Source organism: Ascidia mentula, chromosome 1 (genome assembly GCF_947561715.1).
Source record: "Ascidia mentula chromosome 1, kaAscMent1.1, whole genome shotgun sequence".
NCBI classification, from domain to species: Eukaryota; Metazoa; Chordata; class Ascidiacea; order Phlebobranchia; family Ascidiidae; genus Ascidia; species Ascidia mentula.
In genome coordinates this window covers 11149215-11165137 of record NC_138566.1, presented here as the reverse complement: position 1 = coordinate 11165137, position 15923 = coordinate 11149215, and the positions used below count along the sequence as shown (strand labels likewise).

The following is a 15923-nucleotide window of genomic DNA, read 5'->3' as shown; positions in this document are numbered from 1 at the left end:
TCAAAGCCAACGAGACAATACGCGGGAAAAACAAAAAAATCTTTGCAATGTGTTGTTGGTGGTAGAATGAAATATTTAATATAAATAACATATGCCGACGAGTGAAGATGACCTACAGCAATGGTTGTTTGATGTACAGCATGGTTGGAAGCAAGACCGCTGTGTTTCGTTCATTTCCGTAAAGTCTAAACTGCAAAGTGTCCTAAACTTTCTTCATGATTTAAGACAGACAATTCTTACAGTGAACGATGTCACAAAAGTTGTTACCCAATTGCCAAGTGTGGGTAAGTCTTCCTGAAGATAAATGATACTTCAGATATTCTTCAACTAGTTTTTTGGCTAACAGTCGATTAAAAATAACTCAGTAATTTCTTAACACAACCTATTACACAACAGAATGACCATAGTGTGTATATACAGGTCAAGTTTTGGGACACATTGCTTGGGTGCCAACATTTTTTGTGCACCAAGAAGTGACAACACTTGTTATACAGTGCTTGCTATTGTTTATTGTTAAACAACCTGCAAACAGCATTGAACATAGATCCACAGAGTGGGCTTGGCAACAAATTGGACGTCTTTTGAAGCCCCCTCTCTCTCAACAAGAAAAACCTTATCAAACAGACAATCCTGGGTATGTTACCCTTTGTATATTTGTGTTTCTTAGTAGTTTTTTTTATGTATGTGTTGTATTTGTAGCAATTGGACACCCAGAAATGAATTTTTGCTTTGTCAAAAGATTGGTTACAAGTAAGTAAAAATAAATGTTATCGTGGATTTTCATTTGGTTACGTTTTGTATTTTTTTTGTGCAGTTATCATTCCTATGAAACTGAGAGATCTCTAAGTTCACTTTGTACAATTAATAGTTATGTAAAAGGAGTCACTTTAACAAACAAACAAAAAGCAAGTGTTCTCTTGGAGTGTAACAAGGGTGCAATCCTGTTGTACACACCGGCTGTAAATGAAGTTGCAGAAGTCTTGCTTAATATATACCAAAACATTAACAGTTGTAAAATGGACTGTGAATATGTCCATAGTCTATTTGAGTGCAAAGCAAAATTATCATTACCCATCCTTGTTCAAATTTATGAGGTAGGTTGACTAGTGTTTTCCTCTTTTCTTTGTTTTAAAACAATATTTTGCAAAGGTGTTTCCAAATTTATTTAAAGACCATGTGTTTGATTGGTTCATTAGCTTGGCCAGAAGTAAAAACTGGAAGTCAAACAACATCCCATACAGTATCAGAACAGACATTAAACATTCCACTTGGGTGGGTATATTAATGGAAAGGTCTTTTTAGTTTTATTGTTATATCTGGTTGACAGTTTTGTTGCTGCACATTGTCCTCAAATCTTCTTCTGGTGTTTCTTAATTGTTTGAGCTTGATGATCTGTGACAACAGCCAGGAATTTAAACTAATGGTTGATTGCATTCTGTTCTGTCTTGAAGATGAAAAAACAGAAGTTCAGCAACTACTGGATGTGTATCTGGCATGATGACATATCTCAAAACACAATATTTTCAGGTTGTACATTTTTGTTTTATACGAGTGCAAACATAATATTATACTTTTGGTTCAGTTGGCTTAACATACAGTGCAGTAGAATAAATAAAAATAGCGTGGTATGGAAGAAGGAAAAGGAGTCCAAATGCGCTAAATCGTCAAATGCCACATTAACACAATTGCCGTGTGTTTGTTTGTGTTGTATGTCCAATTTCCGGTTTGTTGACGAATAGGAAAAGCTCGGAGCACAGCGCCTTCTCCGAGTGACTGACCTTTGCCCAGTGGGCGTTCGAACATAAATACAAACTGGGCTGGGCGCACAAGCCTGGCGGCATCTCAGTTAAAGCAAAACTTTCTACAAATGCCACAGTTAATCTTGAGTTTAAAGATTCGCCTTCGGGGCTTTCTTCGCAGTCGGCGCCCTTGCGACGCCGCTCTCCGCGCCAGGTGATGCCTGATGACCTGAGAGGAATCCGACTGGTCACTTTCCTCCGATTCAAGCACTGCAGATAAACGAGCATTGTCAAGAGTTTTATTAGGTTAATAATTATTTGGCACCAAACGTGTTAAATCGCAAAAAGTTGGATAAAAACATTTCGAGTTCCTGAGAATTCCAAAATGCAATTTTCTTCATGTGTATAACTGTTGAAGCGCACCTATACGTCAATTAGCATGTTTGAATAAATTAGGCGGACAGACCGGATATGGTATCCATATTGTACAAGTAATTGGTGGTACTACCAAGCTTTCTTAATATAACAATTTAAACTTCCTATAATTCGTGGGGAAAATGTAAAAGAAGTTTGGTGAAGAGCCAAACGCATCTAAGAAGAATGAACTCGTTACGACTCCACTTGAAGCATTTGTCTTGAGAGGTATCTCTTATTTCGGCCTACTTAACACAGATTGACCTTTTTGTGGCACCTTCATTGGTCTCTAAGTGATAGTATTTTTACTGATTTGGTCCATATTGGTTTTGATAGATACAACACTGCCAGCGGTAGGGTAATGTCTTTGTAAATTGCCTGCGTTAGTGTTCGGTCAGGTGCCAAACTGACAATTGTCACGTAAACAACAAAGCTCTTTAATGATCAGACTATTAATAAAAATCAACATTAAAGCTGGCCTATTTTCTTTTCAAAATTTAGATATTTAAGGGTTATTAAAACAAATTGATAAAACATGTGCCGAAAATTTTCATTGCTAATAACAATATAGTGATTTTCATTTAAGCCACATTGACTTTGATTGCGTTATTGCGCGAATTAATATTTTGCAGAAATTTCTTTTAACACGATGGGACGACTCGCCCGACATGAGAAATGCCAGTTTTATTTGCAAAATTGCTTCTGCTTGTGAATCCTTTAACTTTCAATGAATTTGAACCGCGTTTTTTGGAACATTGTTCTCGCCTGGAGCGCTATAGTATTTTGTGGTCACAGCAAACCCAGCTATCGGGCGAAAAACACAAATTCTGCGAGAAAAAAACACGACCATGCGCGCCGTGCTTCTCTTTTCTCTAGATTATCTGTTTTGCGTTGGTGAACAATTACGAACAAAGAATTAGTAAGCCTCGATGGTTTTGCCGTAACAAATTGACGAGCACTCGACAAAACCGCGGCTTGGATTGGGCGTGATATGTTTCTTGTCATTTTTTATTGTTTCTTTAATATACGCTCATGTAGGCTCATATCGTGTTTGGGTGCGACTCCATTACCATTGTCACGTATACACACGTCACAAACACATCCGCAACACAAAAGTGCAGCAGATAAGATAAAAATCTGCGATTGTCGCGGGGATAAAAAATACCTATAGACATAATTGTTTATGGGCGCTGTCGATTTTTTAAAAAATTAAAACTGCGTCAACTTGTATAATAGGGCAGATTAAAATCCTTTTTTATATGTTTTTATTGGAAATCCATTTTTTAAAAGAAAGATTTTCGGATTTTTTCTATCGCAATGCAATAATTTTAAGTGAATGAATGATATGTGGCGAAGTTCATTCGAAAGCAAAACAAGTTAGGGATATTGATTAAAACTATTCCAAGAATTGAAGAGTGGAAAATTTTTATTATGTTTTACATATGTTTTATTCGTTAAAAGAAAACTTCGATAGGCGATAACAATGACGTGATTACCAAATAAATAAACAACTTACCACTTCTCTTTGTCAATCCAACGCTGTAGGTGCAATGACGATACAAGAGTCTCCAGCAGCGCCTGCACACAAACTCCTGCAGCTGAAGTTTTACTTTTCTTCCATTAACTGGTTGCCATGTGAACACGAAAATCATCGCCACGAGAAAGATGATCGCAGTTATATTCCTCATGTTTGTGATCACAGCGAGAGTCGGAGCGATTTCAAGAAAACTTGCGTCTGTGAGTTCACGAATCAGACTTCCAGGTGTCTCGACGCTCCAGCAAAGATTTTGCCCGTTTTATAAAGTCCCGATTTCTTCTTCCGTTAGTTTGAAGGGTCTTACGGCGCATCACGTTTTTCTGGTCCACTCTATGCTCCGTGCGAAACACGCCCGCGGGCGCTTTTATCGAGTGCCACCCAACACTGCTGGCATAAAGTAGTTTTTCTCTTTATTTTGTTTGCGTATTGCGATAATCTCCGGTTCCCTCGCACTATCACTTGGTTGGAGGCCAAATTTGAGTCTAACCGCAGCAAACCTGAATGTGTGTGTTTTAAAATATTGTAAATTGTTGCCATTTGTCATGCGCAATACAATAAAAGTTTGTCGGAATAGAACTGCTAAGACCCTGGGTTGTTTGTTTTAAAGATTCATAAAACCGTCATTTATGTTCCTACGTTTGTCAGAATATTTGTGGTATGCGTTGTATATATTTTAGGTGGGTTTATACCTATGTGTACATTTTCAGTGTATGCACGATCGTATATGCAACGTTTGAAATCTTCGTTTACGAATTTTTAATCAAGATATTATTTCATAAAACCGTGATTTATGTTCCTACGTTTGTCATAATATTTGTGGTATGCGTTGTATATATTTTTTGGTGGGTTTATACCTATGTGTACATTTTCAGTATATATGCACGATCGTATTTGCAACGTTTGAAATCTTCGTTTACGAATTTTTAATGAAGATATTATTTCACCAATGCATTAACGACCAGTAAGGTTTACAGTTCTGTTACAAATTATAAGGACTTCAACTAAAAAAAATATATATTTTGTATTACAGAAATTGCAGTAACGGTAAAAAGGCTGTTTATTCGGTAGCAGGTGCGACACAAACCTAAATTTGGATAACATAAATACATTTTAAAAATCAGTCTTTCCCATCAATTTCGCCCAGACTTTTCTTTGTGTGGTGATTACTTCACATGAAAATTTTCTCCAAACAAAAATATTACCCATGACGTCAGCAGTTCCCGGTTCGGTTTCAACACGGAGCGTCATCCTCGACATATCTATAACCACCTCGCCTTTGAAATGCACACTTGCGCAATATATGGAGCTCGCCCGTGGGAACTGACGCAGGTACTATCCGATTCGTGACAACTTCGCGTTCGCTGCGATTTGCCTTGAGATGCATTGCAAAATCTCCCCATGCCAACGTGCAGGTAGAGAATTACGCGTAAATTTTGCCCACAAGTTACAAGCGTATGATACGCCAGATAACTACTTTTTTGGCAGGTGGTTTCAAGTGAAACGGCCGCTTTTCCTTGAGCCAAAATAATCCATTCTCGTGCGCGAAATACTTGATCTACGGAAATTGGCACCCGTATCGCAATACCCTGCAGCTACGGTGTGGCCGTGGTTTTTTTAAACAGAACATCCCGGTTTAATCAGTACAGAGCTTGACTTAGCCCACGTTCGCTTGCCTTTTGCCATAAACTTTTCAATGTGAACCAATTCCGAAATTCCGACCCAAACTGTTCTGTAGAAATATCAGTTGGAGTTTTTTTTTTTTGGGGGGGGGGGCAAAGTGATGTCATCCGGAAATTTTGTGCGTGCCGTTTACACTAATGCGATAACATGCTTCCATGCATCCTTTCCTGTGGGAAAATAGGCGCTTAGTAACCACGAGATTATTAATCAATGATTTTATTTGGGGAGAAAACGTTGAACAGGGAATACAAACCTCGACGACCCAAAATAGCCAAATGTGGCCGCACAGGAACACAAAATCCAAGTTTTAATGTGTTGAGGTGACAAGAACGTTGCACGCACTGACATTTATCCAGTTCATTACGACGGCAGTAGAGCGAGACTTTTGGCAAAATGTTTTTCCCGCGGCATATTTTGGAGAATTTGTCATCGACCGCAAACGAACCTCGAGGCGAAAAAACTACAGTGAAAAATCGTTTGAAGAATGACCGTCCGTCCAATTAATCACACGCATATTTTAACTTACTACTTTGTAGGAATTATGTTGGTGTTATTTTTGCTTGTCTAGGACCAAGTACAGTTTTACTTATAGGCCTACCGTAGGTTACTTTAGTATTTTGCTTATAGTATATTTCACATATTACACGTAAAATAACTGTCGAAAGTCTTTAATGATGATTATATAATAAATGTAGTCGAGTTGGAACCTTTTTGGGCTTTGATTTGTATGTTTCAAAAAGTTTAAACTTCCAAAGTTGAATATGCGCAAAACCAACAGATAAACAAGTGTTTCGTTTCCATTTTTTAGGATATGGTTTGAAAAAAGTCCCATGAGCATACGTTTCCATTTTTTGTTTTTATTTAAATTATGCATCCAGATTTGTCATCTATGCAAGAGGTAATTTGAAATTGTACCCCAAACTGCACTTTGCGCACGTTAATTACGGGGTGATTTTTCAAAAAATAGACCGTCGCAAACCGGCCTTAATCCATTCGTGATAGTTCGCACCATTTTTAGACGAGTCACGATCCCAAGTGATTCAGTGTTCGCCACAAACTTCACATTAAGAGAAAACATAATTTCAATCGCCAGGTCTCACGACACAGCAATTGCCAAGCTTCTGCGTCTCAACGTTTGATCTTATCTAGAAAAAATAGTCTTTTCAAAAGCATTTTCATTCGATAAAAAAGTGTTAGTTTTGTAACTGTAGTTAGATAAGCTGTATAAGGTATTGAAATTTCTTATTACACCCGCAACGATTTATTGCTTCGTATTTTCCCCGAAATACTCTTATGTTTGTAAACGACGTGAAAAAACTTTGTTCTTCACATTTACTCAAATAAAGTAAAGTTTTAAGTATACTAATAACAAAACCGATAACAAAAGGTCAACATCCGAGCGTACAATGTATAAAAATACGTTTTGTTGGCGTTTACAAACACATCAAAGAGCTAGAGCTTCAAAACATGAAGCATTGTTTTGAAATCTCACCTTACGATAGTTCTGTAATAATGGTTGTGACTCAAAATGACGCGTTCAATATTTCTTCTATTGTGAGTAATTTCCTCATATAGATTTTATGCATGTTTGAAATCGGCAACGTCGCGCGATGATACGGTAAACTGTTTGTCCGGGAAAGTAATAGCAGTAACCTCATGCGTCACTTGACGAATGCATCCAAATCACAGGTTCCCAAAATATTCGTCTGACAGTGAAACCTAATGCGTGTAGCCCAACTCGCGCCGCTATCTAAATAAAGCAATTTGTGATATTCTCAGCACCGGAAAAGGAAAATTGTGTCAACCAATACGCTTTTGCGATTGTGGGGACAAAAATAAGGGAAATAATGGTTGGGGCCTCCAGGTAGAAAAGCCGTACGTTCCCAAATTGGTTATCGCCCCAATATTAAATTTGTTAAATGTGCGTAACCAAATTTTAAGCTCATAAATTCGAAAGCGCAACAGAAGGTATGGTGCCTGTGCATTTGTAAGGTTCGAAATTTTTCTAGCTTTCCTCATATTCTTGTTTATGATTTAAACGTCCAAAGTGTTTTTCGTCACTGTGCAAAACCAACCTGTAATTTTCTGGGACAATCGATTGTCGCGTGTTTCAGGTCCCCAGTTAATGTGTTTGGGCACGACTTATGAAACGTGTTGTTATAAATTGAATATCTTCGCCTGGAGCATTTGGGAACCACAGACATTCCAGTCCTTAACATATTAGCACGCTCATCTGCAACAGGGTGTTTCTGCTGAGAATAACAACTGCACAACAAAAACAAGCAACCTGAATAAGAATCGTTTTTAATCGCCATTAGCAGTACATGACATGACACGGAAATTGAAGGGTTGGCGTGGTTCAAGTAAATGCCAGGTTGACGATAATGATGGGTGGGACTGTGATACACTTGGAAATAATGTGTATTACCATTGCTGATTCATCCTGTGGTATTTATATCGCATCATATACAACCTAATGACCGGAAAACAGAGCTATAAAATATTTGCATTATTTTCTTTTTCCGATGAGAACAAAATGTCCTTTTCAAACACGAAGCATTAGTAGCCCCACGCGCAAAATATAACTGCACAAACAATAGTTTTGCGAAAAGCTTTTTCTTCGAAATTGGGGGAACAAATCCGCACCCGTTGTTCCTATTTTCATCTTTAGTGCTTGGTTTGTCATTTGTTGTCACAAATTTGAGATGAGCTCCCGCTTCAGAGAACAACTGAACTCGTACCAACCATTGACTGGTTCTGTGTCTGACTTATTGCGGTGTTTGCTTTGATGCCCCGACCTATTGATAAGAAATATTTCCATCAAACCAGTAGGGCAAAATAGGAGCGAATACTTTAAATAACCAAAAGATGATAATTTTTCATTCATGGTCGAAACTACAACAACCTTTTTCCGGTTACAATTTGTCAAAAAAGTTTACTTTGTAACAAACTTCCGAAATTACAAACTGTCGTTATACATTTTGACGTACTTACTTAAGCAGCACTTTATATGTACCTGGCTAAGTAAGTGCACTAATTTAATGCAGAGTTAAAACTAGCATTCTCTAGACCGCAAAAAAACAGCACCATGCAGATATGTGGGCCACGTGGCGGTCAATGCGCAAGCTGCTCGCATTCTTCTCACCATAATTGGTTGCAGCAATCAGTTCATTTGTTGCCTTCGGATTGTGGTTGCTTGGTGTGGAAGCTGATTGAATGGCATCTGCTCTCCAGTTTGCTCGCGCGTTCTTAATTTTGTCCAGGATTCTGTTGCATTGTTTGTTAAACTGGTTGACTTGCTGTAATTTAAGATCTATAATGATTGTGACGCACACAATTAAATAGTCACAAATTCGTATTTAAGAGCTACTGTAATTCAGTGATTCCCAACCTTTTTGTGGTTGCGTACCACTTGGAGGTAAACAATTTCGACGCGCACCACCTAGGGGATGAAGTAACGAACATTTTGGGACCATTTACGGTTTTTTCAATTCGAACTATATCAGCAAATTACGGAAAGGTTCGCGCGTGCCACCCAGAATGCCGTCGCGTACCACTGGTTGGGAAACACTGGTGTAATTGATAGAATAACGATTTCCAAACTACAACAATAACAACTAAATAACGTCCTAAAATGCAAACATTGCATTCAACAAAACATTTTCAATTCTTCATTCGTGCCTGAGTGGAGGTTTTTGGACGAAACTCGAATTCAGTTTTTTGTCCACTACAAATGTAAGTCACAACTCAACGTTATACGATTCAATGTGTTAAGTAAACGTATTACTTATAGAGATGTATTGAAATTTCTTCTTGCCAAATCTATTCGGTCACAGCTAAAGATTTTAAAGTCATTTATTTTTAGCCCAATAACATTTTTATGTAATAATGACTGCTTTCATTATTTGCAGTAATTTCAAGCGATATTAGTGTATAATTATTAAAGCAATACAAAGCTTACATTCTAATTGTAATCACGCCAATACACTCATTGTGACTTATGCAGTAATTGCAATGGTATTTTACTAGTTGAAGAGAGAAGATAAGATGATTATGTAGTTTGTGGCAGAATAAATTAGGATTTATTTTGGTACGATAGTTTTGACGTTTTGTAATTTTATTGGAGTTCACATTAAAAATCTTGAATTCAAAAAAGTCTAGCAAAGACAAAACATTCAAAACTAAGTTAAAGCAATCACATAACTTAATTCAGTAGTGATGCAAGGGTGTGTTTAAATTGCCTGGAATTTGTAGTTAGAAATTGGAGCCAGACTATGATGGATACAATTTGATGCTATATCATTTGACACAACACAGTTATTTTGTTTATGAGTTAAAGGCTCAAAATAATCCCTGTCAACTTGGGCTTTGTGGCTCTGGACATGTTTTAATTTGATACAAAAAAAAAGGAATTTGCTCATGCCAAAGTTGCCCACCTCTGTGTTAGGGGGAGAGAGGTGTCATGGATTTTATTCTAAAACTATGACTCATTTTTGGTAGTTTGTACCTAACACAACCTTACAATACAAAACAAGGAAAAAACATACATTTATACTGAGTTGATCCGCCTGAGCCCCCACATCACTGATAAGTTGTTTTTCAGCAACTTCCACTTCAGGATCTGGTTTAGTTCTGAGGTAGTCTGGTACCTCAGCATGGGACATAATTGACATTCGCCTGTCAGTCAACCTCTGTAACACCAAATTTGGTGAGAAACGATCAGTTTATAGCAACCATATTTCTTATGTTAACACACCAACAGATGTGGATCGGGGTCCTGTGATAAGTGTAAAGGTACAACTGGATAGTTTCTCAATGGAGGAGTTTTGTCCGATTTCATTGCTGTAAGCAAAGAGCTTATTTGTCCAGAGAGCAGTGCAAAGCTGTCCAACACTGAAGGCCTGGAAAAACATCAAATGAATGGATAGAATATATAAAAAAATCAACTATAATTTTAGTTACATTGACTACTTTTGAAATTTCATAAGTTGTTATATCTGTCTTTGTAAGCCATTAAGCTATCAGGAGATTTTGTAAAAACAAATTCTTATTGGCAACCATGAAAGTGAAGGATCGTGGTCGATTTTGTGAAGAAAGTCTTCCAATGACTTTTGAACATCTTTTGATCTTGTGATAAGTGCATCTACAGAACCCTCCAAAGCTTTACCCTCTGGACCCTAAAACAACAGAAAACAAAACATTACCACATTCATTAGGGTGGACCAAATAATCAATATTTTTGTCATTATGGTTTTTACCTGCATCTTTTGTCTGGCACTTAGAACGGCAGTGAATCGTATGCAAAACTCCCGCAAGCACAGCTAGCTGGAGTAATAGTGACAGACTGGACTGTTAAAAAAAAAACAGGAATAATCTGGTATAACATTTCCATGGACTATACTATCTCGTTTAAGGGAATGTACCATATAAGATATACACCTTAGAAAAAAACACTACTGTCATCCTGGCGGAATCCAAAATTATTGTTTCGCGAAATCCGTTCCGCATCAATGAGCAGCATTGCACAAAAAGGTTTAACTTATACAAAGGAGTTTATTGTGGGGATATATCATACCAGTAAGCATTATTTTGCAAAATATTTCACTTGTTAACCAATTCGTACCAATACTCGTACTCTGTAGAAGTCCCAAGTTTACATGCAAAATGACCTGAAATACGAATCTTTTTACGCTATAATGCATTGCCGGTGACGTCACTTTCAATCAAGTGCCAAACCACTTTCCGCTTCATAGGATTTTTTTTAAATCTCAGTATCTGTCAAGGATAGAGTGCAGAATAGCGTGAAAGTAATAAAAATCGGTAGAGATCCCACGTATTCCATCAGAATGACCTGAAACACGGGTGTTTTTGCGCTTTTTTGCATTCCCGGTGACGTCACTTTCAATCAAGTGCCAAACCACTTTCCGCTTCATAGGATTTTTTTTAAATCTCAGTATCTGTCAAGGATAGAGTGCAGAATAGCGTGAAAGTAATAAAAATCGGTAGAGATCCCACGTATTCCATCAGAATGACCTGAAACACGGGTGTTTTTTCGCTTTTTTGCATTGCCGGTGACGTCACATTCAATCAAGTGCCAAACCACTTTCCGCTTCATAGGATTTTTTTTAAATCTCAGTATCTGTCAAGGATAGAGTGCAGAATAGCGTGAAAGTAATAAAAATCGGTAGAGATCCCACGTATTCCATCAGAATGACCTGAAACACGGGTGTTTTTGCGCTTTTTTGCATTGCCGGTGACGTCACATGCAATCAAGTGCCAAACCACTTTCCGCTTCATAGGATTTTTTTTAAATCTCAGTATCTGTCAAGGATAGAGTGCAGAATAGCGTGAAAGTAATAAAAATCGGTAGAGATCCCACGTATTCCACCAGAATGACCTGAAACACGGATCTTTTTACGCTATAATGCATTGCCGGTGACGTCACATTCAATCAAGTGCCAAACCACTTTCCGCTTCATAGGATTTTTTTTAAATCTCAGTATCTGTCAAGGATAGAGTGCAGAATAGCGTGAAAGTAATAAAAATCGGTAGAGATCCCACGTATTCTACCAGAATGACCTGAAACACGGATCTTTTTACGCTATAATGCATTGCCGGTGACGTCACATTCAATCAAGTGCCAAACCACTTTCCGCTTCATAGGATTTTTTTTAAATCTCAGTATCTGTCAAGGATAGAGTGCAGAATAGCGTGAAAGTAATAAAAATCGGTAGAGATTCCACGTATTCCATCAGAATGACCTGAAACACGGGTGTTTTTTCGCTTTTTTGCATTCCCGGTGACGTCACTTTCAATCAAGTGCCAAACCACTTTCCGCTTCATAGGATTTTTTTTAAATCTCAGTATCTGTCAAGGATAGAGTGCAGAATAGCGTGAAAGTGATAAAAATTGGTAGAGATCCCACGTATTCCATCAGAATGACCTGAAACACGGGTGTTTTTGCGCTTTTTTTGCATTGCCGGTGACGTCACATGCAATCAAGTGCCAAACCACTTTCCGCTTCATAGGATTTTTTTTAAATCTCAGTATCTGTCAAGGATAGAGTGCAGAATAGCGTGAAAGTAATAAAAATCGGTAGAGATCCCACGTATTCCACCAGAATGACCTGAAACACGGATCTTTTTACGCTATAATGCATTGCCGGTGACGTCACATTCAATCAAGTGCCAAACCACTTTCCGCTTCATAGGATTTTTTTTAAATCTCAGTATCTGTCAAGGATAGAGTGCAGAATAGCGTGAAAGTAATAAAAATCGGTAGAGATTCCACGTATTCCATCAGAATGACCTGAAACACGGGTGTTTTTGCGCTTTTTTGCATTCCCGGTGACGTCACTTTCAATCAAGTGCCAAACCACTTTCCGCTTCATAGGATTTTTTTTAAATCTCAGTATCAGTCAAGGATAGAGTGCAGAATAGCATGAAAGTAATAAAAATCGGTAGAGATCCCACGTATTCCATCAGAATGACCTGAAACACGGGTGTTTTTGCGCTTTTTTTTGCATTGCCGGTGACGTCACATGCAATCAAGTGCCAAACCACTTTCCGCTTCATAGGATTTTTTTTAAATCTCAGTATCTGTCAAGGATAGAGTGGAAAATAGCGTGAAAGTAATAAAAATCGGTAGAGATCCCACGTATTCCATCAGAATGACCTGAAACACGGGTGTTTTTGCGTTTTTTTGTGCATTGCCGGTGACGTCACTTTCAATCAAGTGCCAAACCATTTTCCGCTTCATAGGATTTTTTTTCAATCTCAGTATCTGTCAAGGATAGAGTGGAAAATAGCGTGAAAGTAATAAAAATCGGTAGAGATCCCACGTATTCCATCAGAATGACCTGAAACACGGGTGTTTTTGCGTTTTTTTTTGCATTCCCGGTGACGTCACTTTCAATCAAGTGCCAAACCATTTTCCGCTTCATAGGATTTTTTTTAAATCTCAGTATCTGTCAAGGATAGAGTGCAGAATAGCGTGAAAGTAATAAAAATCGGTAGAGATCCCACGTATTCTATCAGAATGACCTGAAACACGGATCTTTTTACGCTATAATGCATTGCCGGTGACGTCACATTCAATCAAGTGCCAAACCACTTTCCGCTTCATAGGATTTTTTTTAAATCTCAGTATCTGTCAAGGATAGAGTGGAAAATAGCGTGAAAGTAATAAAAATCGGTAGAGATCCCACGTATTCCATCAGAATGACCTGAAACACGGGTGTTTTTGAGCTTTTTTGCATTGCCGGTGACGTCACATTCAATCAAGTGCCAAACCACTTTCCGCTTCATAGGATTTTTTTTAAATCTCTGTATTTGTCCAGAATTTTTGTCGTCGCAAAAATGCAAAAATGCGCAAAAACACCCGTGTTTCAGGTCATTCTGCTGGAATACGTGGGATCTCTACCGATTTTTATTACTTTCACGCTATTCTGCACTCTATCCTTGACTGATACTGAGATTTAAAAAAAATCCAATGAAGCGGAAAGTGGTTTGGCACTTGATTGCATGTGACGTCACCGGCAATGCAAAAAAGCGCAAAAACACCCGTGTTTCAGGTCATACTGGTGGAATACGTGGGATCTCTACCGATTTTTATTACTTTCACGCTATTCTGCACTCTATCCTTGACAGATACTGAGATTTTAAAAAAATCCTATGAAGCGGAAAGTGGTTTGGCACTTGATTGCATGTGACGTCACCGGCAATGCAAAAAAAAGCGCAAAAACACCCGTGTTTCAGGTCATTCTGATGGAATACGTGGGATCTCTACCGATTTTTATTACTTTCATGCTATTCTGCACTCTATCCTTGACAGATACTGAGATTTAAAAAAAATCCTATGAAGCGGAAAGTGGTTTGGCACTTGATTGCATGTGACGTCACCGGCAATGCAAAAAAGCGCAAAAACACCCGTGTTTCAGGTCATTCTGATGGAATACGTGGGATCTCTACCGATTTTTATTACTTTCACGCTATTCTGCACTCTATCCTTGACAGATACTGAGATTTAAAAAAAATCCTATGAAGCGGAAAGTGGTTTGGCACTTGATTGCATGTGACGTCACCGGCAATGCAAAAAAGCGCAAAAACACTCGTGTTTCAGGTCATTCTGATGGAATACGTGGGATCTCTACCGATTTTTATTAATTTTACGCTATTCTGCACTCTATCCTTGACAGATACTGAGATTTAAAAAAAATCCTATGAAGCGGAAAGTGGTTTGGCACTTGATTGCATGTGACGTCACCGGCAATGCAAAAAAGCGCAAAAACACCCGTGTTTCAGGTCATTCTGATGGAATACGTGGGATCTCTACCGATTTTTATTACTTTCACGCTATTCTGCACTCTATCCTTGACAGATACTGAGATTTAAAAAAAATCCTATGAAGCGGAAAGTGGTTTGGCACTTGATTGCATGTGACGTCACCGGCAATGCAAAAAAGCGCAAAAACACCCGTGTTTCAGGTCATTCTGATGGAATACGTGGGATCTCTACCGATTTTTAATACTTTCACGCTATTCTCCACTCTATCCTTGACAGATACTGAGATTTAAAAAAAATCCTATGAAGCGGAAAGTGGTTTGGCACTTGATTGAATGTGAAGTCACCGGGAATGCAAAAAAGCGCAAAAACACCCGTGTTTCAGGTCATTCTGATGGAATACGTGGGATCTCTACCGATTTTTATTACTTTCACGCTATTCTCCACTCTATCCTTGACAGATACTGAGATTTAAAAAAAATCCTATGAAGCGGAAAGTGGTTTGGCACTTGACTGCATGTGAAGTCATCGCCAATGCAAAAAAGCGCAAAAACACCCATGTTTCAGGTCATTCTGATGGAATACGTGGGAATTCTGTGGTGGTATGAATGCGAAGGAGTTGTCAAATCAAATATTTTGCACAATTATGTAATCTGGTATGACATAAACCCAAAATAAACCTAATTGTGTTTTTTAAACTTTGCTGTGAAATGCTGCTCAATAATGCGGAACAAATTTTACAAAAAAATAATTTTGGATTCTGCCAGAATGACAATAGTAAAAAAACTTCAAGATGCTGCAAACGCTGCAGATGCTATAACATGTATATCTTCGCAAAATAACAATAATATAAACTATTTTCATTATGCCTCAATTAACTCTGTGTTTTACATTCCAGTATGCGCAACGCGCCGCTAAGGTCTTGTGACGTCATAACTTTGTTTTCGTTTCTGGCCGGCCGAATGCCGAAAACTTGTGAAGTTGACCTGCGTAATTTCTGGTTCTGGTTGTTGCGTTTCTGTCGTTTTTTTATTGTATTTAAGATTTTCATTGGCTGTGTTAAAGCAATATTTGAAACTTAGCTTACTTTATGCCCAGACCAAGGATTGTGGATTGCGAGGCAGGCACTACACCCCAATAGAGAAGAACAGTTTCATATCTCATAACATTTGTACATAAGGAACCTTTAAATTTTCATATATTTTGCTTCACCATAAAGTGCACTCAACCTGAAACTGAGGTACAACATGTTTGTTTTTTATTGCCAGCTTT

The 15923-nt window shown here is 38.1% G+C and overlaps 3 protein-coding genes across 4 annotated transcripts; 1 reads left to right on the top strand and 2 right to left on the bottom strand.

Annotated features, from left to right (window-relative positions):
- The first annotated feature begins 7 nt into the window (after positions 1 to 7).
- On the top strand, positions 8 to 3837 carry LOC145901481 (uncharacterized). Of its 2 annotated transcripts, none has more exons than XM_082989183.1 (7): positions 8 to 284; positions 421 to 634; positions 700 to 750; positions 815 to 1094; positions 1150 to 1272; positions 1328 to 1527; positions 3699 to 3837. In XM_082989183.1, exons 1-6 carry the CDS (start codon positions 92 to 94, stop codon positions 1496 to 1498), a joined length of 1032 nt encoding a protein of 343 aa, XP_082845309.1. In that variant the 5' UTR covers positions 8 to 91; the 3' UTR covers positions 1499 to 1527; positions 3699 to 3837. The 2 variants fall into 2 exon arrangements, with proteins under 2 accessions (XP_082845309.1, XP_082845313.1); XM_082989187.1 differs by lacking the exon at positions 3699 to 3837 and adding an exon at positions 1921 to 3656.
- LOC145901498 (uncharacterized) lies at positions 1534 to 4591 on the bottom strand. Its single transcript, XM_082989198.1, has 2 exons — positions 3670 to 4591; positions 1534 to 2009 (listed from the first exon to the last, which is right to left on the bottom strand). Exons 1-2 carry the CDS (start codon positions 3839 to 3841, stop codon positions 1843 to 1845), a joined length of 339 nt encoding a protein of 112 aa, XP_082845324.1. The 5' UTR covers positions 3842 to 4591; the 3' UTR covers positions 1534 to 1842.
- Positions 4592 to 7692: 3101 nt separating this feature from the next.
- On the bottom strand, positions 7693 to 10758 carry LOC145908397 (mediator of RNA polymerase II transcription subunit 8-B-like). Its single transcript, XM_082995676.1, has 6 exons — positions 10629 to 10758; positions 10429 to 10547; positions 10127 to 10271; positions 9918 to 10061; positions 8516 to 8669; positions 7693 to 8168 (listed from the first exon to the last, which is right to left on the bottom strand). The coding sequence occupies exons 1-6, from the start codon at positions 10632 to 10634 to the stop codon at positions 8089 to 8091; spliced, it is 648 nt and encodes a 215-aa protein (XP_082851802.1). The 5' UTR covers positions 10635 to 10758; the 3' UTR covers positions 7693 to 8088.
- Between the last annotated feature and the right edge of the window lie 5165 nt (positions 10759 to 15923).